Below are 22794 nucleotides of genomic sequence, written 5' to 3' on the forward strand. Positions count from 1 at the left end.
TTACGATTTTCGTGGTTAGGTTGCAACTGATGGATGTGGTATATAATTTTGTGACAATTAATTATATAGATTTTTTACGACTTTAACCACTAGATATTCGTGAAAAAATATATAACGTTGTAATTAATCACGAACTATCGTAGTTATCATCATCAATGGGTCACATATCACTTTAACATGAAAAAATTTCTCTTAGTCTTTTTTTTGTCTTCTAAATTTTTTCATTGATTAAACATGGAAAAACACAAAATCCATCAAGGATTATTGAAATCCTTCTATAGACAAAGCCAATGAATTCTGAAAACTCGTAGAGACAACATCCCCATACCGGAGAAACACATGGATTACAAACCGAAAGCTAACAAAATATCACAATTTCTTCAACCCTCAATCCACTCACACGTCTTTGAGATCAGAAGGACCGAAAAAAACACCCAACAATGCCTAACTGGATCTTCAAATCTATTTGTTCTCTCTTGGAATAAGTAATCTTGGGAAGTTGAATGCTTGTGCTTGCTAAACTTAGCCGGATAAGAACTCAAATGAGGCATATTGGACCCAATTACCAAGAGTGGATTGACAGAATTCTTGTTATGGATTATGCTTTCATATTTTTATTTTTTTTGCCATGAGACCATTTATGTAAGTTTATAATCATCGATTGTAAATCTAACACGTTTTTATTTTTATAAAATATTTACATTCTTAACAAAAAAAATGAATGGAGTGGGCTTCTACAAAGCCGTTTTACCGAAATAGCAACACTCGAAAGTGGTTCCAGTTTTCTTATGATAAATCAAAATGCTCTATAGTTTAAAAAGTTATTAAATAATTTATATGTTATTATGATTTATTTTTGTTTTTTCTCATCATAAAATAAAAAAAATTCTATCTTACAAGTTCCATTATACATGAGCTTAAATTATACTCCTTCCGTTTCAAAATATAAGATGTTTTGAGGTATTATTTTTGTTTCAAAATGTAAGACGTTTTCAAGTTTCTATGCAAATTATATTAAATTTAATATTTTTTAATTATTTATATTATGCAGTCTCATTCATGATTGGTTGAACTTTCTAAAAGTTGATATTTCTTAATCTGCGTGTTTTTAACTAAAACGTTTTATATTTTGAAACGGAGAGAGTATATTTTAAAATTACAATAATAGTAAATTGGTATTATTTTACTTAATAAACTAATTTGAAATTGATCACGTAAAAAATATGAAATTTGAAATTTTTTAATATATATATATATATATATATATATTGATCTATTAAAATCATATATTATATAAACAAATAGAACTAATTAATAAAAATGAATATATTTAAAATATAATTTGATATGGTCTAAAAGATATTAATAAGAAATATTCTAATTTAAAATAAATATTCAAACTAAATTATATTATAAATAATTAAACTATATTAAAATTATTATATTAGTGAAAAACTTAGCGATTCTATCATAAATAAATTCCAAAAAAAAATCTAACACTAAACTATGCTACAAATAATGATTTCTATTAATAAAAAAAAAACTCAATATCTATCACGTTCTTACAGATTTGTTTTAAGAGTCCTTCCAAAAGTTCACGAATCTTTGGTCTCCTAAAGATTAATCTTTAGTCTAAGTTAATGATTAGACTATTTTTATTCTTCTTATTGGCTGGTGTGTTAATCCCCTTGTTTGAAGACTCGCTAGGCGCTAGTCGGACGTTCGGTATGGGTCTAGCGATTAATCGGAAAATCGGATTGAAATCGGGGATTAATCAGGGATTAGTTTTAGGGTTATTTTAATATTTTAAAAATATATTAATCTAATATAGTTTTCAAAATTGTAGGAAACACATAAAAATATATTTTAAGGCAAATTTTTATGATTTTTTATTAAAAATTATGACTTTTATTAAAAATTTGAACATAAATTATTGTAAAATATCACAAACTTCGAATCAAATGTTTAAATAACAAAAAAAAAAAGAGTTGTTTTATACTTGGAATAAAAAAATAATTTGGATATGTAAGAATATACGGAAAATAATCGGATTAGACGGAGAGTAATCGGATGACTTATGTTTTTTAAGGGATTAATCATTAATCGAGGCGGAAAAGGTGAGCCTAGTCTGGGCCGGCCCTGAGGGCAGCCAAATGAAGCAATGGTTTGGGGCCCCATTTTTGTGGAGCCCCCATTTTGATTTTTTTTTTTTTTTTTGAAAATATGTAAATACATATGCTATATTTTATAGATATGATTAGAAAAAAAATAACAATTAATCTTTTAATGTGTACTCTATATAATATGAAATAAAAATTCAGTTTTTAACACATTTTATTACCTAAAATAATTTAAATTAATATAAAAATGATATAATAATAGAAAATATTAAATATATAATTATATTAAAGGGCTCCTATTTTTGTTTTGTATTTGGTTCATATTTTCTCAGGACCGGCCCTGGACCTAGCGATTAAGCGGGGAGTAAACGGATTAGACGGAGATTTTTTGAACGGGGGTAATCCTAACGAAAATGCAACAAGTCAATTTTGATCATTTAAAAAAAAAAAAAAAAAACTATGCTCTAAATCTATTGCGTCCACGCAATCTGATTATATAGCTTGATGAGTTCCAGAAATCTAATTGCTCCTCTCAATAGCTTTAATCAGTTTCAAAAGATGAATTCCAATGAAGACGAAAGGATAATAATCCTTGACGTTGAAGAATCTCTTCTTATACAGGTTTTTTTTACTTAATTTATTAATTTGCGTTTTGTGAATTTCTCTGAATTAGCTATATTTTCTTCAGTTTCAATGTTTAAAATCAGTTCAAGATTGTTTGTTATATGTGGGTCAGTTTTTTTTCTGCTGAATAAATGTTTGATTTTCAGCCACAACACAACTTCTGATCCAATCATTTTTTTGTTGTTGTCTGAATATCTCAGGAGGAAGTGAAAAATGTCTTGACCGGATTGTCTTCTTCAGCTGAAGATGGTTCTGTTGACATTTATGGAAACCCACCATCGAAGAAGAAAACAGGAAACTGGAAAGCTTGTCCTTTTATTCTTGGTAAACAAAAAAAGATCACTTTTTTTTTTGTTCTCTTGTGTTTGTGAATAGTTAATCCTCCAAGTTTGGTGTCTCAATGCAGGAAACGAATGTTGTGAGAGATTAGCTTACTATGGAATTGCCAAGAATCTAATCACTTATTACACAAGTGAATTACACGAGTCCAATGTTTCTGCAGCTAGCGACGTCATGATTTGGCAAGGAACTTGCTATATCACACCTCTCATTGGAGCTGTTATAGCTGATTCTTACTGGGGAAGATACTGGACTATTGCTTCTTTCTCTGCTATTTATTTCTTTGTAAGACTAATCAAATCACTTTGAATAGTTGCATTTGTTGTTTAAGTTATTTGTATAGTTAGTTAATCTGGTTTTTGAATTAGGGAATGGCTTTGTTGACACTCTCGGCTTCAGTTCCCGGTTTAAAGCCAGCGGAATGTGTTGGCTTTGTTGCGGTTCTATGCCCACCAGCAACAACGGTTCAGTATGCGGTTTTCTTTTCAGGACTTTACCTTATTGCACTTGGTACTGGAGGTATCAAACCATGTGTCTCATCTTTTGGTGCTGATCAGTTTGATGATACTGACCCGAGGGAACGAGTTAGAAAAGCTTCTTTCTTTAACTGGTTTTACTTCTCTATCAACATTGGTTCATTTATCTCGTCGACTTTGCTAGTTTGGGTTCAAGAGAATGGCGGGTGGGGACTCGGTTTCTTGATCCCCACCGTGTTTATGGGAGCCTCTATCGCGAGTTTCTTCATTGGAACTCCGCTTTATAGGTTTCAGAAACCGGGTGGTAGCCCGATTACTAGAGTTTGCCAAGTTCTTGTAGCTGCATACCGTAAATGGTATCTCAATCTCCCTGAAGATATCTCATTTCTGTATGAAACACGAGAGAAAAACTCCATAATTGCTGGAAGCAGGAAGATTCAGCACACTGACGGTTACAAGAAAATATCTGTCCCCTTTCAGTTTCTCATTTTGACATGAGCTTTTGGAAATGTTCACTGGAACATAACCTTCGTTTTCTTATCTGTGCAGGTGTCTTGACAAAGCTGCCATTGTCTCAGAAGATGAATCGAAATCCGGTGCTTTTTCCAACCCATGGAAGCTATGTACTGTAACTCAAGTCGAAGAAGTTAAGATTCTGATCCGTATGTTTCCTATCTGGGCCTCGGGGATCATCTACTCGGTCTTATATTCACAGATTTCCACTCTATTTGTGCAACAAGGACGGGCCATGAACCGGGTAGTCCTCTCTTTTGAGATCCCTCCCGCTTCATTCGGGGTTTTCGACACACTTATCGTGCTCATAGCCATCCCAATCTATGACCGTTTCATCGTACCCTTTGTGAGACGGTTCACAGGTATACCAAAAGGGTTAACGGATCTGCAGCGAATGGGCATTGGTCTTTTTATCTGTGTCCTAAGCATTGCAGCTGCAGCTATTGTTGAGACAGTGCGGTTGCAGCTCATTCAAGACACTGTTTCAATGAGCATATTTTGGCAAGTCCCTCAGTACATACTAATGGGAATTGCAGAGGTCTTCTTCTTCATTGGTCGAGTCGAGTTTTTCTATGATCAATCTCCTGATGCAATGAGAAGTGTATGCAGCGCTTTGGCATTACTCAATACCGCAGTCGGAAGCTACCTGAGCTCGTTGATCCTCACTCTTGTGGCGTATTTGACGACAATTGGAGGTAAAGATGGTTGGATTCCAGACGACCTTAATAAAGGACATCTTGACTACTTCTTTTGGCTTTTGGTCTCTCTTGGACTTATCAACATTCCTGTTTATGCCTTCTTCTCTGTTAAGCACACGAAGAAGAAGGCTTTATAAGCTACTTTTGTAACAAGCTATGCTGTTTTGGTTCATCATGTTCAGGGTGATACTCTGTGTTTTATAGTCTGTACAGTTCTGAATGCAGGATACTTGTACAATGAACGATTATTGAAACAAAATGTAGTTCTTTATAATATAGATTCCAAGTAATAGTTGATATGGTTCTTTATTCGATATACTCAAACTTCATTACATATAACTTACTAGACAAACATTTTCAGCATATTCTTTAAATCTTTGTAATAGATTAAGTACTATGCTTGGTTGTTGGAGATCTCGGTTTCTTCTGCCCAGTCAGAGTTTGGCTCGTTCCATGACCTTGGTCTCACACCAAACTGGAAATACAACGCCATCTCCAATGCTTCAAAGAACTTACTTTCATCCAAAACCTTGTTCCATGCCCCACTCACTACACAGTAGTTGCTGTTATATGGTGCTTGGTGATGTCCCAAGTGATGTTTCCGTGAAACGAGTAGTCCCATATCCTGTAACGCCACCACGAGAGGCGGAAGCTTGCTCGTGGTTCCATGAGCCCAAGCATGGAATTGTTGGCTTAACAATATGCAAAATGCAAATATACTCACAAAGCTATGAAACAGAGGATTGTTAATTACAAGGTTTAGTGGTAGAACTGTAAAAGTTATGGCTCGAGCTATAGTGTGTGAGTTGTTGGCGAATTGACGCTTGGTGATTGTCCAAGGCCACTTGTGATGACCCTGAGACGCTTCGAGTTGTGCTCCTACTAAAGGTGTTGATTTATCACCGTAGTTGTCAATGGCCCAGTGGTACACACCTGAGCCTAGATCAGCTAAGACGTACCCTGCATAACTGGCTAAAGCTGGTTCGAGCCAGAGATGGGAACCAAACCCTCCAATGAAAGATTTAGCGAAAGAGGCAAAGACAGTTGTGCTTCCCGCTGCAACCCATAACCGATGAGTCCATGTCGATTGCAGAGTTGGGTCGTTGTCCTTGGACAAAGGATGATTCACAAGGCGTTGCTCAAGGACAAGCGCCTTCTCATGATTAGGATGAGGATTGGTGGTAGTAACAGAGCATGTGATACGTACACTTGACGGACCGTAGCTTCTTGGGATGTTGGTGATGGGTCTTAGAGGGTACTTGGTTTGAAATTATATAGCCATTGAGAGAGATTACAGGTGAAAGATGTCAAGTTTTGGCAAAGATATATATAGAGGAAGAGATAACGATAGAGTACGAACTAACTATATTTATGCGTGGGGGCAATTGAGAGATGCATGTGGACACGTTAGAGATGCGTTGGGGGCTTGGGGCTATCGTGATCTGGAGATATCAAATGGCAATCAATAATTGCTGTACACGCGGCGGACCATAGCTTCTTGGGATATTGGTGATAGGTCTTAGTGGGTACTTGGTTTGAAATGAGACAGCCGTTGAGAGAGATTACAGGTGAAAGATGTCAAGTTTTGGCAAAGATATACTCTCTCCGTTTCAAAATATAAGGCGTTTTAACTAAAAACACGTCTATTAAGAAGATTTACTTTTTAAAAGTTCAATTAAAGTAATACAGTATATAATTTGCATAGAAACCTGAAAATGACTTATATTTTGAAACAGAAAAGTTTCTCCAAAACGCCTTATATTTGAAACGGAGAGAATATATCTTTGGGCATGTGGGTACGTCAGAGGTGTGGGGATAGTGTGATCAAGTACATCGAATGGCAATAATTGATGTTTGTTTTTAAACTACCATAAGGAAATTAGGTATACTGAAAACATTATAACAAAGTAACAAAAAAATATTGAGGAATTTATCAAAAAAAGGTATAAAAAAAAAAATCCAAGCAAATTGGAAAACAAACACTAGATATGGTGAAGGAGACGACGTATACCGTGATTTAGTAATTGATGAGCCGAATCTCAGTAATTGATGTTTTGAGCTACATCAGATTATTCCTACTACAAAGTATGAATATTAGTTTCCGAGTGTGTTAGTCAGTCATCGATCAACACGAAGAATCCAGCAACACACTATATACGTGTTTGGTCCCTACAAATAATTACCTTAGTCTATGTCATCAAAACTAGAAAATAAAATAAAAGAGAAGCTGCAACACAGTTTTGAAAATAAAAAGAAAGGATGTGGTAAACTAAGACTTTGAATGGTTAGTCCACATGATGCAGATTGGACACTGCATACCAATATTTTAGTATGCAAAATAGCGGACTGTAGTATGGAGCAGACAATTGTATGTTGGTATGGAGCTTATGATGGTATGGAGTTTTTGGGAAGTGGAATGAAAAAATGCAGACTAACAATGAGTTTATGATGGTATGGAGTTGTATGCTCAAGTGCATACTAGTATGAAGATGTTTAGTCCGCAATAGTGCATACTAATCCGCAATAGTGAATGGTGAATTAAATGCAGACTGATCCGAATTTAGTCCGGTCTGCAGCATACTAGACAACCATTCAAAGCCTAAGTTTTTGTATGAAATCATCTATCATTCTTTGTTCGGAGGTAAACAAGTTAAAGAAAAAATGAAGTAGACTTACGATTAATGAGAATTGGTGGCTTTCTTTTTTCTGTCTTAGTTACGCAAATTTTTACGACTAACTAAAACTAAGTCCCTACAAATTCCAATTCACAAACAAACACATATACACAGTCACGAATCAGAGAGCTTAAGATTGGAATCAAAAAAAGCAAGGAAGTTTCAAATGTCTAAAAACACCATTAAAATCATACTCTGAATCAATTAACAGTAGCAAACAATAAAACAACACCATTTCAATAAACAAGATACAGAAACAAGAACAAAAATGCGGTTGTCGATAAGCTAAGGAACCAACTCCGAACTAACCTCAAAGCTGTAAAGGAAGAAGCTGGAGATTCTCGATGCGTGATGGAGTGTTTTTCCAGCAATTGATCAAGTCCCCTCTGTTCTCACAACATCATATATCTTTGTATAAATACAAAGTGGAACACAAGTTTAACATCAATAAGAAAGTGCATTCTCTAAAATTTACAAACTACCAATCGGTAGTGAAATAGACAACAAGCTCAAATGAAATAGAACACTTACTAAACAAAGTAGAAACATAGAACATAGTGAAGGGAAAACGAAACTTTTAGGTACCTGTTTTAACCGACAATCAATAAGGACGAGGAGAAGAAGAGTTAACCCTAGTTACATAGATACCATGATCTCAAACCAATAGATGCTACATATGGGGGAAGACTCTCTTTGGATAAGGAAGGATCCTTCTATAGGAAGTGGCTGGAGATCATAAGTAGTCATGATCACACCGTAGAGGTTTGGAGAATCGGTGGAGATAGAAAAATGGCTACGTAAAAGTGTAAGGGGGTTTCGAAGAAGGGTGGTCTTCTGACAAAGCTTTTAGAAATCTTGTTATGCTTTTTTTTAATGAAATTCTTGTTTTTGATCAAGTGCCCGGTAACAAAGCTTTATACTCAAGTAAGACTATTTTCTAGTGGGAGGTTGGGGGTCGAATGTTGGGCCATAGCCCATAGTGTAGAGCAACGAAAGTTAAAGGGAGATTGTTAGTTCATGATCCAGACTATTTTATGGGGCCATTTGAAAAATGTATGGATCTTGTTTAATGAACGAAAGCTATGGGCCATAAATTTGAAGGCCATAAAATGTATGGACCTTGTTTTATTCACACGTGATTTATGTTTATTCAAGTTTTATTGCCCTAGAAATTTACTAAGGTTTTTAAACGGTGTCAGGCAAGAGTACATATATGGGCCCTGTTCGTTTAAGTGTCGTGCGACACAAACCAGCGACTGCTATTTTTTTTTTTTTTTTTTTTTGTTTCGGTAAGTTTTGTAATTATGAATATCTAAAGGGTATAACTATAAATTTGGCAAAATTATCCATTAAAGGCTGGATTTTTAAGTTGGAGAAGAAGAAGGAATCGTAACAGATCTGTGAAATTCTGATAACTTATGATTTGATTTTCAAACTCCAGCGACTATCGCTACTTCAAACTAAAGCTTAGAATTGTGTCGCTGATTATTCCGGCGACTCCGAAATTTTGAGATTGGAGTCGCTGCGACAGAAATTAAAGAGAAATGAATGAAAAGTAAGGCAAATTTCTGATCGCCCATGGGTGTCGCTGCGATTCATTGCCGAACGATATATGCACTAGATAGTCAAATTCTGAGATCGACATAAACTGGTTCATATATTGTGTGTGTTTACAAATATCATATTTTAAACCCAATAATATGTTATTTTACATAATATTATTGAAATCACTTTTTATATTATTAAATGATGCGATGCTGTGGAAGTCCTCTTGGCCCATTGGTTGAACAAGGGTTAATTAATGCTTCTACACCCAGAGGTTTGAGGTTCGAATCCTAGATACTGCGATTTATTAATGTATGAAGAAGAAGGTGAAGAAGGTGTCGTCTGTCGTGGATCTAATATGGATCGGAAGGAATTGTCCGTTGTAGAATCGTCTATGTAACAGTTCTCATAATTTGCAATAAATAATAAATCCAGACGTTAAAAAAAAAAAAATGATGCGATGTTCCTAAATTTGCAACTTGGGAATATCTCTATACTATTAAAAGAGAAGTACAAATGAAAATGGGTCGGGTTAAAATCAGAAAATTGATCCGAAATTCTGAAATCGGATCTTTGAAAATTTTTTTGGAATATAAATTCGAATTAATGATGAAAAATCGAAATAAAATCAAATATTTATAGAAATCAAATAAAATCTGATTGTACTTATGGTAACTAATAATAAAAGCATATTCCAAATAATATTATACATTAATTACGTATAATAAATTTGTTCATATATTTTTGGGACTAATTCCATAACAATCAACGTTTTTGTCATTAATTTCGCTCATTTTAGCCAATTATCATTAATTGAAAGATATTTTACTTGCTTCTAAAGATTTCTAGAAAATTTATCACAAATAACCCATCTGTTTTATAAATTAAATTGATATTTTTATTTTGGTCGTGTAAATTAAATAGATATATTTATTTTGGTCGTGTAAATTAAATAGATATGAAATCCATGTAACTAATTTTAATTTAATTAGATTAAATCGAAATTATGATATTTTCATACCTATAGCTTACCAAAGAAGTTTAATTTTCAATTTATAAAGATTTCTTGAATATGATTTTAGAATTATTCAACAAGATGATAAGTATTTATTAAATTTTGTGAATCATGAAAATAATAATTAATTTTTAATCATTATACTTCATCTTTCAATCTCTCATCTAACAAATAAGATACATATTCTATTATTACTATGTTCAAACTTCATTTTGTCGTATGACTAAATAATATTCCCATTAGAACTGTCAAAGCGAGTTAATTCATCCCGTTAAGTCCGTTTTGCGATAGACAAAAAATATTTTGACTTGTAGTTTGTCGGTCCGCACGACCCGCGGGTAGCATATATGAAATACAAACCCGTCCCGCGAATGTATGCGGATTTGTGGGATTGTCCATGAATTTTGTTTAAATAATTTTAAAGTAACCAAAATTTAAAATACTACTAAAATAAGTAAATAAATCAAAATACTATTAAAAGTTTGTTTAAATTACCACATGTTGAATAAATTATAATTTTATCAATAAATACTAATATGCGGGCTGATCCGCCAACCCGCGGATGAAAACCGATTAAACCTATGACCCACTGCGAATTAATCCATGTGGCCCGCTTATTTGCGGGTTTAATATATTTTCCCAAATCTGCCCCATAGTGAGATGATGTGGGCTCGACCCGCGGTTTTTGACCTATTTTGACTGCTCTAATTCTCATGAATCGTCTAATTTTAGAATTTTAAAACACAAAATTCTATTTTGTAAATCATAATTAATACGATGGGTATATTTATAAACAATTTTACATTTTCTCTATAATTCGTTATTATGAATATCTATAAGTATACTACACGTTTCGTTCTACTAAAAAACACACACAATATTAAACGCAACGTATGTAAACCAATATTCTCCCGCGGTCCACCGCGGGTCCGATCCTAGTGCTCCTCTTATTATTAAAGGATCCAGCTCAAACCACATATATTATTCTTATAATATATTATATGGACCGTGGTCCTAACATTTTAACTCAACACGTATCAAAAGAAAAAAAAAATAAAAAAAATAAAAAGAAAAAAGGAACAGAACTTCAAATCCAATATCATTATTTATGTAAAATAACCCAAGTAGCTTTTTTTTTTTTTGTCGGTAATCCAAGTAGTTTATTCGATATGCGGTCAAAAAAGTTTGTTTGATATATAATTATCTTGAGATTGATTTATAGTCACATGCACTCCAAAATTTAAACTCAAGAGGGTCGGAGAAATTGGTTAAACCGTGCCAAATCGAAGTTAAACCAAATTTGGTTTTGAGTAAAGTTTTTTCTAAACCTTGATTGGTTCTCCCGCTAGCATCCTCCTAGCGGTTGGTTGCGGTTGTTAGCGGTTGGTACCAATCATGGAAACCGTTCCATACCGCTTCGAACCGCTCGAAATTGCTGAATTTCAAAAGCTCCTTCCCGCAAGCGTTTGCGGTTACGGGCGGTAGCGTTTAGATTTTATTAAAAAATAATTAAAAAATAAATCAAATGTTTACTTATAATCTATATATAATAGCAATCTAATAAATACCATTTGCACATCTGAACGGTTGTGTCTTTTTATCGTAACCTTTCGTTTAAATCGGTTATTTTTTTTACGGTTATTTTGGTTGCGTCTTTTTATCGTAATTTTTGTTTTAATCGATTATTTTTTTACGGTTATGTCGTTTCCAATAAATACCATTTGTACATCTAAACGCTTGTGTCCTTTTATTGCAATCTTTCGTTTAAATATTTATGGTTGTTTTTCAGTTATTTTTGTACGGTCATGTTGTTTTATTGAATTTCTTTTTACGTAAACCAATAAACTACATAAATTAGTTTATTTCATAGTTTACATATGGATATATTTTTAATTTTTAAACTAAAATTTATATTTTACGAGTATATTTTTTAGAAAATTGCAATCCGAATATCTTCTGCGGTTGCTTCTTTTTATTGTACCTCTTCATAAACAGTTGCAACCGTTTATTCGAATTATTGCAATATTTAGTTTATTTCACGAATAATTGCAACCTTTAGTTTATATCACAAACAATTGTAACCTTTGATTTATATATTTAGTTTATTTCACGAACGATTGCAATCTTTGATTTATATATTTTGTTTTGTATTTCACGAACAATTCCAACCTTTGGTTTATTTTACAAATTGCTATAACATCTAATTATCTACCGTCGCGTCTCTCGGTATAATTTTCATAAATTAATATTTTTAATTTTTAATTACCAAAATGCATTTAAATGAGATTGTTATCGTTTAGTTGAACCGTTGAAACATTTGGTTTATTTGACCAATCATTGCAATTTTTGGTTTTGTTTTACGAACCATTGTAATTTTTAGTTTATTTGACGAACTTGACGACCCGCTACAACTTTTGATATATCGTAACATTTCATTTATTTCTTTTTAAACTAAAAAAATTATTTTATGTTATGTTTTTTGAGAAAGTTGCAATCCGAGTAAATATTTTTTACGGTTGCATCTTTTATCGTAATTTTTCATAAAATGATTGCAGCCGTTTAGTTGAACCATTGCAACATTTAGTTTATTTCACGAAAAATTGCAACTATAAGTTTATTTTATAAATCGTTATAACATTTAATCATCTACCATCGTTATTATTAATTTTCGTTTGATATTTTTTAACAATTTTTGAAATATTTTCCCCCGCGATCCTAGTTATTATAATATATATTAATCTTATATATATCTTTCATCTTTCTATCACGTTCTCATGAGAAAACCCTAATCAATATTCTCAAACTCTATTCTCTCAATTATGTCTTCCACCCAAACTGATGAAAATCAAGAATCAAACGTAAGTATCATATATCCTTTTATTCATTCATCACTTCATGTGCAACTCTTCGAATATTTTTCATGACATCGTTTTTTCTTTTCATTATGTATTGGTTTGCTTGATGATTGAATATATGTTTTAATTTCTTTTCTCGAATAGAAACTCACTTGGTCAGATGAGATGACCCGTCTCTTGTTAGAAACTTAGAATTAATAACACTAGAGAAACAAGCTGGAAATTCTAGAGGCAAAAGTTTGAGTGAGAAAGGAAAAGAAAACGTTCTCACGGAATTTAAAAAGCAATTTCCACTAACCTTAAATTGGAACAAAATTAAGAACAGACTTGATACTTTAAAGAAGCAATACGAAGTCTATCGTAAAATCACGTTTGGGTCGACTGGGCTTGGAACTAATCAGAGGACAGGAAGTCTTGATGCCCCTGACCATTGGTGGAAAGATAAAATTAAGGTACGTAACCACATAGTTGTATTTATATATTAATTTCTTGTTTTCTATTCTTATTTTGATTGAAATTTGTTTTTGGTTTATAAGGCTTATCCTGAAGCTGCTAAACTTCGGTCGCACCCACTGCGGTTTATACCACTTCTTGATGTGGTCTTCCGAGATGAAACTGTTGTGGTTGAGGAGTCATGGCAACCAAGACGTGGTGTATATCGTCGTGCTCCAATAATGGACTTAAGTGACAATGAATGGGTAAACAATAATGGAGAAGACAAAAGAGAGGTACCTTCTTTTTCTTTTTGCTAATTAAACGTGTTTCTATTTCAATTATGATAGTAGATTTGGTTAAATTTTGCTAATGATCATGTTGATTTTAGTTGTAATTATGTTTTATTATATCTGTTTTAAGGTCATATTCATGGCTTCCCAACCTAATCTTTTGGCTTCCACTTCTAAAGTAAGTTATTTTTATGTTTATGCATAATTTATAATTTACTGGATTACAATATATAGTTTATTGAAATATATTTTAATATTTCAAAAATTTATGTGGTCAGACGAGATCACATATGCTTTACTTCAACGGGTTATTGTGGAGAAACAAACGGAAGAAGCCAAAGAAGAACCCAAAATCAGATTTCTAAGTGGTGTTCAAAGAGAAAATATTCTTAAGAATATTAACGACCAGTTTGGAATTGATTTGAGTTGGAGCCGTGTTAAAAATCGTTTGGATACCTTGAAGAAATTTTACAATATTTATAAAGGAAATCCAGAAAATCCGCGAATTCAACGTTATTTGCAGTTTGTCCCATTACTTGATGCAATTTTTGGTGTTAAACCAGATGCATAAGTACTATCTTGTTACAAAATTTCTTTATTTTTTTATAATTATTTAGTGCTTTATTTATGGTTTTAATTATTAAGAATGTTCAATTTTTCTAATATTATCATAATAATATATTGGTTTTCTATTTCTTTTTTTTGTAATATTTTTGTATTTATTTTGGTTATTTTTTATTTAACTGCTACTGCACCCGCTGGTTTACCAGTCATAAAACTCCCGCAAACGCATCCATTTTTAAATGTTAAACCAGTCTTTTAAAACGCTTTGTAACGCTTAAAGCCGCAACCGTCCGCTTCCGCAAACTCCCGCAACCGCAACCGTAACCGCAACCACTGTGTTTAAACCAGTCAGGCCCTGAATGAACCGAGATGAGAAAGATGAACCCAAAACAAAAATTAAGTTCTCTTGAATATCATTCTGAGGAAAACATTATTTGGAAAAAAAATAATCAAAACGGATATATATAGTTTTCTTTCAAAATTTAACAAACCGATAAAACAACAAAGATAAACAAAACAATACCTAATTACATTAATTTCATATTTTAAAAATTTTGACTTTAAACTAATACCAATAGTATATATCTGTGTGAGTTAACGTTAATGAAAAAATATATTATAAAGATCATACATATGACAAGAAAAGAGTTAGATAGATTGATTTTTTAATGAAATTAAATATTTTAAGTATCCTTTGTTGGACCCAAAGGTCAGCAAGTGTGCTTCACCACAAGTATTATATTCCATTTCCCCTCACACGAATCTTAATATAATTCTATGCAAAAGTAGCCACCAGCACCAAATATCATAATCAAACTTTTGGGAAAATTATGAATAATTATCTCATGGAATTATTAAGATAGATCATGCATATGGACCACATTTAAAAATGAAAAGCAGTATAACCACTAGTTCTGCCTGTTTTTAAGGGTTTAATTGGTTCTCATAAAGATCCAAATCTTGTTTCCTTTTACAATTTGCAAGTGTGCCTTAATCCTCATACATCATTGGGCAAATATATATAAGCTTTGTTATAATATCAGAAGGTTATGTGTTTTACAATATTAGCAGAGCAAAATCATGTGAAGTGTTGTTACGTATGTATAGTATACTGTAAACACTAGACTAATAAGTCGATTTATGTTCAATTTAAAATCAAAATCCCAAAAATATAGACATAAATAGGAAATACTTGAGATACAATGACAGTTTTAACATAGAGAGTGTTTTTGTTTGTTAAATGTTTTAAAATAGAGTTTTACTATGCTTTTGGAATCTTTCATCTTATGTGCAAACTACAGATAAATTATATGTATTACCATTAGGAATCGGACCAATATAATAGATATCAGGATTAGATATCTAGCTCTCGTCACCATCACTTAGCATTAACTTCTATTGATTGATAGAGATTCTATTTTCTTTTACTAAAAAAAAAAACTAAATCAACATTAAGTGTGCAATTGTGTGTTGTCCACACAAGTTACTTAAAATTATACCGCAGGTGGGAGGGACCATTGCTGCAAATTGTTTCCGAACCACTCCAATTAATTTCTTTCTTTCTGATTTTGTTATCCGGAAAATTATGGAACCACTTTATTTCAACTTCAAAACTATTTAAAATGTAGAAGCATCTTGGTACATTAGTCAATGATTTAAAGACTTTTACACTAGATTTGAGGTTCGATCATCAGATACCACAACTTCTTATAAATTATTTATGTAAATTTTGTCGGAGACGCCAAAGTACAGCATGCAGAGTCGCATGTTCTAATTTCGTGTGTTGCAGAGGAAAACATGTCATCGGATATTATAAATGTAGAATCGTTTTTCATGGATCTGAGCGTTACGAGGAAAGCTGTATAGCTTGCATTGTGAAATCGTTATTCGTGAAAATTGTTCATCGTAATTACATATATTTCATATATTCTATCACCATAATAAAATTGATCAAATACTTTTAATAATAATGTAACCATAATTTTGTACAAGAGTATTTAATTAGTAAAGGTTTTTTAAAATGTTTGGAAAATTCCAAAAATTACAAAAAAATTCAAAAAATTGTCAATGAATGAAAAAGAAAGTCAAAAAGTTATATGCAAATGAATGAAAGAATATCATTTGTACAAAACCACTTAAAATTTGGAAAATTCAAAAAACTTGTCAAAGTTTTTATCTCAGCCGTGTGTCTTCCTTTCCTAGCCGCCACATCTCACACACTAATGCTCACCACGCGATGTAACCGTAAGCGCTGAGTTTTTGCAGTTTCCAGATTTCACTTCCACCAATCAAAACTCGCCACGTCATCAATACGAATCATTCCGTATAAACGTCCAGATTCTTTATAGGCTAAATGTTCTCTACTTTGGTCGGCCATTATTTAACGCTTTGAACCTAATCTAGCCCAGCCAAAGAAGAAGACGAAGCAAAACCAAATCCAAAGATCTCCATTTTCGTAGCTTCTTTAAACCAAAGAGAAAGTTTTTCACTTTTTTGATTAGAAATGGCTTTAGCTGTTACTTCTTCTTCTTCAACTGCGATCTCTGGATCAAGTTTCTCTCGTTCAGGAGCTTCTTCTGAATCTAAAGGTACTAACTTTCTCTTTCATTTTCTCGGGAAAATCATCAAAATTGATTCTTTGATTGTTTATTGTGATACCCATTTGCTGGATTCTGATGAATCTAATCGGAAAATTTTCAAATTTGGTGTTGCAGCTCTTCAAATCTGTTCGATTAGGTTATCAGATCGAACCCATTTGTCTCAGAGACGTTACTCTATGAAACCTTTAAACGTTGAGTCACATTCACGAAACGAATCTTGGGTTTCTCGTGCTTCAACTCTAATTGCTCCTGGTTCGTGCTTGTGACTATTCTCAGATTTCGAATTTCACTTTTTCTGATTTGTTTTTCGATTACTGATTTTGATGAGTTGTCACAGAAGTTGAAGAGAAAGGAGGAGAAGTTGAAGACTTTGAGCAACTTGCTAAGAAGCTTGAAGATGCTTCTCCACTTGAAATCATGGATAAAGCTCTTGAGAAGTTTGGAGATGAAATCGCAATTGCTTTTAGGTAAGATTTGATTATAAATCATTGAGAAATTGATTCAATTAGGTAAAATAGAAAACTTTAGTTGACTTATTATGAATCTGGTTTTGATTTTTGTAGTGGTGCTGAAGATGTTGCATTGATCGAGTACGCTCGTTTAACTGGAAAGCCTTTTAGGGTTTTTAGTTTAGATACAGGGAGGTTAAACCCGGAAACGTACAGACTCTTTGATGCTGTCGAGAAGCAGTACGGGATTCGAATTGAGTACATGTTTCCTGATGCAGTTGAGGTTCAAGCTTTGGTGAGGAACAAGGGTTTGTTCTCTTTCTATGAGGATGGTCATCAAGAGTGTTGCCGTGTGAGGAAAGTAAGACCTTTGCGTCGTGCTCTTAAGGGTCTTAAAGCTTGGATTACAGGACAGAGGAAAGATCAATCTCCAGGGACGAGATCTGAGATTCCGATTGTTCAGGTTGATCCGGTGTTTGAAGGGTTAGATGGTGGTGTTGGAAGTCTTGTGAAGTGGAATCCTTTGGCTAATGTTGAAGGAAGTGATGTGTGGAACTTTTTGAGGACAATGGATGTCCCGGTGAATGCATTGCACGCACAAGGATATGTGTCAATCGGGTGTGAGCCTTGTACTAGGCCGGTGCTTCCTGGTCAGCATGAGAGAGAAGGAAGGTGGTGGTGGGAAGATGCTAAAGCTAAAGAATGTGGTCTGCACAAAGGGAACATCAAGGAGGAAGATGGTGCTGCGGATTCAAAGCCTGCGGCTGTGCAAGAGATATTCGAAAGCAACAATGTGGTTGCATTGAGTAGAGGAGGGGTTGAGAATCTTATGAAGCTAGAGAATCGCAAAGAGGCGTGGTTGGTTGTACTTTACGCTCCTTGGTGCCCTTTCTGCCAGGCGATGGAAGCATCATACATCGAATTGGCTGAGAAACTTGCGGGAAAAGGAGTTAAAGTGGCGAAATTTCGGGCTGACGGTGAGCAGAAGGAGTTTGCTAAGCAAGAACTTCAGTTAGGGAGCTTCCCGACGATACTTCTCTTTCCGAAAAGCGCTCCACGAGCTATTAAGTACCCGTCAGAGCATAGAGATGTTGATTCGCTCATGACGTTTGTGAATCTTCTTCGATGAGTTATGAGATCGAAAATCAAAATAGTGTGGTGAAGAATGAAAGAGAATTGAGATGAAGGAGTGATTTCATCTTGGTTATAAAGATTGTGGACCTCAGAGAATAAACAAGAGTTTCTCTTCTATATGATTTTGTATATTTGTATTGTAGGGTTTTATAGACTCTTTTTGTATAACGTTTTTTTCTTGTGACAAGAAATTGGTTTATCAAATCTATAATTCAGCAAATCATAACTTAAGAAAAACAATCTAAACTACAGAGAATCAAATTTTAAAATACCAAACTCTAATCCGGTTAAGGCCGGTCCTAAACAGAAGGATCAAAGATTTGACCAGCGAACAAAACAGTTCCGGTTTGGTTTTCTCTAATCAAGAAAACAAACGGATGATCTGCTACAAAATCTAATGTCTTCACAAAACGGCAGCCTTTGCATCGAACAAAAGCTGCTACAGCAGCAGCTTCAGTACCTTCTTCATCGATCTCAATCAAAGCTTTTTGGTACAATGACACATCAAGCTCAAAGTCACTGAAAACACTTGAAGCTTCAAACCCAAATTCGATCTTAAACTTTGGAATTCTGAATTTACCAACTTTAACTTTGTCTTCCGGAATATGACTATCCAAGAATCCAGAAGTAGATGTCATTCTCCCCAACAGTTTATCCAATTGCCCTTTCTTGTCAGGGAGATAGAAATACATTGAGAAGTTGCGGTTGGTATCGTCACGGCCTTGTCGATAAGGAAGCCTGAGTACCTTGAAACCATCATAAGCCTCAATGTATTGGTCTTCAGAGCTACTCATGAATGGCACAGACACTGATGTTCCATTGAGAAGGTAAAAAGGTTTGTGTCTCGTCATTGACTTGTGGAATTCGTCTTGCCAGGCTCCTTTGAAGTACAATGTGCTTCCATAAATCCGGTTGGTTAGGCTTGTAACTGATCCACGAGGAAGAAGATCTTTGATGAGACCATTTGTGTGACTTGATGCCCACGCATTCACCTCCATAAGCACTTCTTCGGCCTTTAAAACAACCAAAACCACAACCAGTCGAACCAAAGATCAAATATACGGATTATAAACCTAACCAAGAGATGTGTAAAACATATTTCATTCAAAAAAATATGTAAAACTAGAGAAATCAGAAACTAACCTTGGATCTGAAATCAACTTGAGCGAAAGCAGCCTTGAAGAACTTCTTAAAGAGATCTTTCGACGAGGGGTTAATAAATAGAGATTTCTCCATCCAAACACCATTAACCACCGCGATTTTGGGGCCGCCTTTTTTGCTTCCATCAACAAGGACGGTGGAAGAGATTTCGCTAAAAACTGCGTTAAGTTCATCGGTTGAGGAAGACTTAAGGAAGGATAGGATGAAGGATCTTAGTTCTCTACTTTCTTCATCACTGGAGCTAGCAGCAACCATGGTGAGTACGGTGTTGATTGATGCAGGAGAGAAGACAAAATTAGTATTATTGGCTACGGAAGAGATTACTAGCCCCGTAAGGAATATAGCGAGATCGTTTTGCTTCTTCATTGCTTTTCCCACATCAATATTTGCTAGAGAAGGACTTTTGATTACCAAATCTTTATTCTTTGACAGAGAGGAACTTGTGATTACTTGTGATTTTCTGATTTTTTGCTTCTTCTTCTTCTTTAGATGCGTCTTTGAGAGAGAGGGACTTGCGATGATTTCTGATGTGTCAAGCTTTTGCTTTTTCTCCTTGGGCTCCATCTTTCAAGTTTTCTAGTTTATTTCTTCTGAGCTTATAAACATGTCCGTGTATAAATAGAGAGAACATATAAGATGGAATTAGGGTTTGGTGTGTTGCCTCATTGAGAAAAAAGAAGAAATTTTCCTATATTAACTTTGTTGCTTGTTACGCAAGTTTGCTTGCTTTCTTAAGTCTCATGTTATTATAGTCAAAAGAAAGAAAAAAATGTTAGAACAAAATGGCCCATCATCAACCTCGGTTGTTTCCTTTTCTCCTTGTAACACAAACGCAACAAATCTGAAGTGGGCTTTTGTGTAGAGACTGGCCCAAGTTACTTTATGAATTCTAATAGGACCAATAAGGAAATGAGTAAGCCCAAAACTCACGCAAAATAACAATCGTTACCAAAATAAAATTGAATCCAGCATGAATCGGTTTGTGTGAATCGTGTTACCCTTTAAACCCTAGTTTCTTCTTTCTTCCTTCCCCCTCAAATTTTGATTTTTACCATTTTGGGTTTCTCGAACACTCATTGAGCTACTATGAGTCACTGGTGAATCAGATAGCTTGCTCGAAGCCGTTTCAAGCATTTGTCAATCGCATTGTATTGTCATGTGTTCTTCTCTGATTCCTCATGGAAAAAGGTTGGTCCAGTTTCAGAAAGGGCATAACTTTAGTGTCTCAGTGAAGCTTTTCCAAAATGTATTCTCTGCTTTTTCCAATTCCTTCTCATCTGTTGCTAGTTCTCATGATGTGAGCATTAGAGATGGTCGAAAAGGTAACAACTTTACAGTCTCTTACCTCATTGATTCACTTGGTTTAACTAAAAAGCTCGCAGAGTCGATTTCAATAAAAGTCCGTTTCGAGAACAAGGCCAATCCTGATTCTGTTCTGAGTCTTTTGAGAAGTCATGGGTTTACAGATTCTCAGATCTCCAACATCATTACGGATTATCCACTATTGCTCATAGCAGATGCTGAGAATTCCCTTGGTCCCAAGCTTAAGTTGCTGCAGTCAAGAGGAGCTTCAAGCTCTGAGCTCACTGAGATTGTTTCTAAAGTTCCTAAAATCTTAGCAATGAAAGGGGACAAAAGTATCAGCAGATACTATGATATCGTCAAAGAGATTGTAGAAGCGGATAAGAGTTCCAAGTTCGAAAAGTTGTGTCATTCTTTGCCAGAGGGTAGTAAGCAGGAGAATAAAATCAGAAATGTATTGGTTTTGAGAGAATTGGGCGTGCCTCAAAGGTTGTTATTCTCCTTGCTCATCTCTAATCACCATGTCTGCTGTGGAAAAGAAAAATTTGAAGAATCACTCGAGAAGGTTGTTGGGATGGGTTTTGATCCCACCACCCCAAAGTTTGTGGAAGCCTTATGCATTGTTTACGGATTGAGCGACAAAAGGCTAGAAGAAAACTTCAATGTCTATAAAAGGTTCGGCTTAACTGTAAACGATATATGGGAACTTTTCAAGAAGTGCCCTGCCTTTCTTGGATACTCAGAGAATAGGATAATTCAGACATTTGAAGCCTTAAAGAGGTGTGGTCTGTGCGAAGATGAGGTCATGTCAGTGTTCAAGAAGAATCCACTATGCTTACGTGCTTCAGAGCAGCAGATATTGAATTCCATGGAAACATTTATTGGCTTAGGATTTAGCAGAGATGAGTTTGTGATGATGGTCAAGCGCTTTCCTCAGTGCATTGGATATTCTGCAGAGATGGTGAAGAAGAAGACTGAGTTTGTGGTGAAGAAGATGAATTGGCCACTAAAGGTCATAACTTTGTTCCCTCAGGTACTTGGATACAGCATGGAGAAGAGGATTGTCCCAAGGTGTAACGTAATCAAAGCTCTTATGTCCAAAGGATCGCTTGGAAGCGAACTCCCTCCAATGCCGTCTGTCTTGGCATGTACCGATCAGACCTTCTTAAACAGGTATGTGGTGGAGCATGATGAAAAGCTGGTGCTTGAGTTGATGGCTATCTTCAACCAAGATCGTATCTCATAGCAAAGAGAGGTTGTGTCAAGTATTTTGCTTTTATTAATTAATTTTTGACTTTTGTAATCTCAATTTGATCTGGATCCCAACTATATACAATCCAACTTTTAAGGTAACTGTAACTTTCCTGTGGTTGATATGATAAAGCAAAAGAGCTTTGGAAGACATGTTATGTGTTCGTAGAGAATTGCAGTCAAGAGAACAAGTGTTTTTACATGCATGGTTCCTAGCTCTAAATCTTCAAATAGATTAGTTTGGCTCTTTCTACATATATACAGAAGATGTTTTGCATGTAATGTATTATTATCTCAATAAACCAAAAGTTAAGAGAAAATAAATAAATTACAAATCTCTTTGTCTAGAAGGTTTTGTTGTTTTAATATGGTATCATATTACAACAACAACACATAACATGATACATAGCTATTGAAGACTGAGATACAATAATAATCTCATTCGGGTATTTCGGGTTAGGATTAGGGTTTACCCGAAGTATTCAAATATTAAAAAATTTGTATCCGATTCTATGCAAAGTATTGAAATACTCAAAAAATCTATAAATTTTAAATATTTAATACCCGAATCTAACCAAAAGTAGCTAAAACACCTAAAAATATCTTAATATCCGAATAATTTAGACACTACGACTATTACAAGTATAAATATTACTAATATATTATAACTATGTATTTATATTTCGGATATGTTCGGGTACTTTATTGGGTTCGGGTTCGGATCGGATTCGGATTCGGGTTTAGAAGT

At 34.3% G+C, this 22794-nt stretch overlaps 7 protein-coding genes across 8 annotated transcripts; 4 read left to right on the top strand and 3 right to left on the bottom strand.

Annotated features, from left to right (window-relative positions):
- Positions 1 to 2562: 2562 nt before the first annotated feature.
- LOC9324100 (protein NRT1/ PTR FAMILY 8.5) lies at positions 2563 to 5067 on the top strand. The gene is given in 6 exon segments (XM_021035388.1): positions 2563 to 2741; positions 2945 to 3068; positions 3151 to 3368; positions 3452 to 4051; positions 4054 to 4081; positions 4084 to 5067. Coding segments are annotated over 6 exon segments (1911 nt in total). The 5' UTR covers positions 2563 to 2624; the 3' UTR covers positions 4908 to 5067.
- On the bottom strand, positions 5061 to 6052 carry LOC9322552 (fatty acid desaturase 4-like 1, chloroplastic). Its single transcript, XM_021035389.1, is given in 1 exon segment — positions 5061 to 6052. A coding segment is annotated over 1 exon segment (888 nt). The 3' UTR covers positions 5061 to 5164.
- Positions 6053 to 11400: 5348 nt separating this feature from the next.
- Positions 11401 to 14217, top strand: LOC9324101. The gene is made up of 5 exons (XM_021035046.1): positions 11401 to 11486; positions 13090 to 13312; positions 13397 to 13588; positions 13716 to 13763; positions 13864 to 14217. Exons 1-5 carry the CDS (start codon positions 11401 to 11403, stop codon positions 13948 to 13950), a joined length of 636 nt encoding a protein of 211 aa, XP_020890705.1. The 3' UTR covers positions 13951 to 14217.
- A 2326-nt stretch (positions 14218 to 16543) lies between these two features.
- On the top strand, positions 16544 to 18536 carry LOC9322553 (5'-adenylylsulfate reductase 2, chloroplastic). 2 transcript variants are annotated; one of them, XM_021035369.1, is made up of 4 exons: positions 16544 to 16737; positions 16864 to 17001; positions 17087 to 17216; positions 17313 to 18536. In XM_021035369.1, the coding sequence occupies exons 1-4, from the start codon at positions 16653 to 16655 to the stop codon at positions 18325 to 18327; spliced, it is 1368 nt and encodes a 455-aa protein (XP_020891028.1). In that variant the 5' UTR covers positions 16544 to 16652; the 3' UTR covers positions 18328 to 18536. The 2 variants fall into 2 exon arrangements, with proteins under 2 accessions (XP_020891028.1, XP_020891029.1); XM_021035370.1 differs by having other exon boundaries at positions 17090 to 17216.
- An 8-nt stretch (positions 18537 to 18544) lies between these two features.
- LOC9322554 (probable non-inhibitory serpin-Z5) lies at positions 18545 to 19407 on the bottom strand. Its single transcript, XM_021035371.1, has one exon. It carries the CDS (start codon positions 19328 to 19330, stop codon positions 18632 to 18634), a length of 699 nt encoding a protein of 232 aa, XP_020891030.1. The 5' UTR covers positions 19331 to 19407; the 3' UTR covers positions 18545 to 18631.
- Positions 19381 to 20192, bottom strand: LOC110230977 (probable non-inhibitory serpin-Z5). Its single transcript, XM_021035372.1, has one exon. The coding sequence runs from the start codon at positions 20055 to 20057 to the stop codon at positions 19464 to 19466; it is 594 nt and encodes a 197-aa protein (XP_020891031.1). The 5' UTR covers positions 20058 to 20192; the 3' UTR covers positions 19381 to 19463.
- A 314-nt stretch (positions 20193 to 20506) lies between these two features.
- LOC9324102 (transcription termination factor MTERF2, chloroplastic) lies at positions 20507 to 22199 on the top strand. Its single transcript, XM_002886442.2, has one exon. It carries the CDS (start codon positions 20650 to 20652, stop codon positions 22039 to 22041), a length of 1392 nt encoding a protein of 463 aa, XP_002886488.1. The 5' UTR covers positions 20507 to 20649; the 3' UTR covers positions 22042 to 22199.
- The last annotated feature ends 595 nt before the right edge of the window (positions 22200 to 22794 follow it).

Source organism: Arabidopsis lyrata, assembly GCF_000004255.2.
Source record: "Arabidopsis lyrata subsp. lyrata unplaced genomic scaffold ARALYscaffold_2, whole genome shotgun sequence".
In the NCBI taxonomy this organism is placed as follows: Eukaryota; Viridiplantae; Streptophyta; class Magnoliopsida; order Brassicales; family Brassicaceae; genus Arabidopsis; species Arabidopsis lyrata.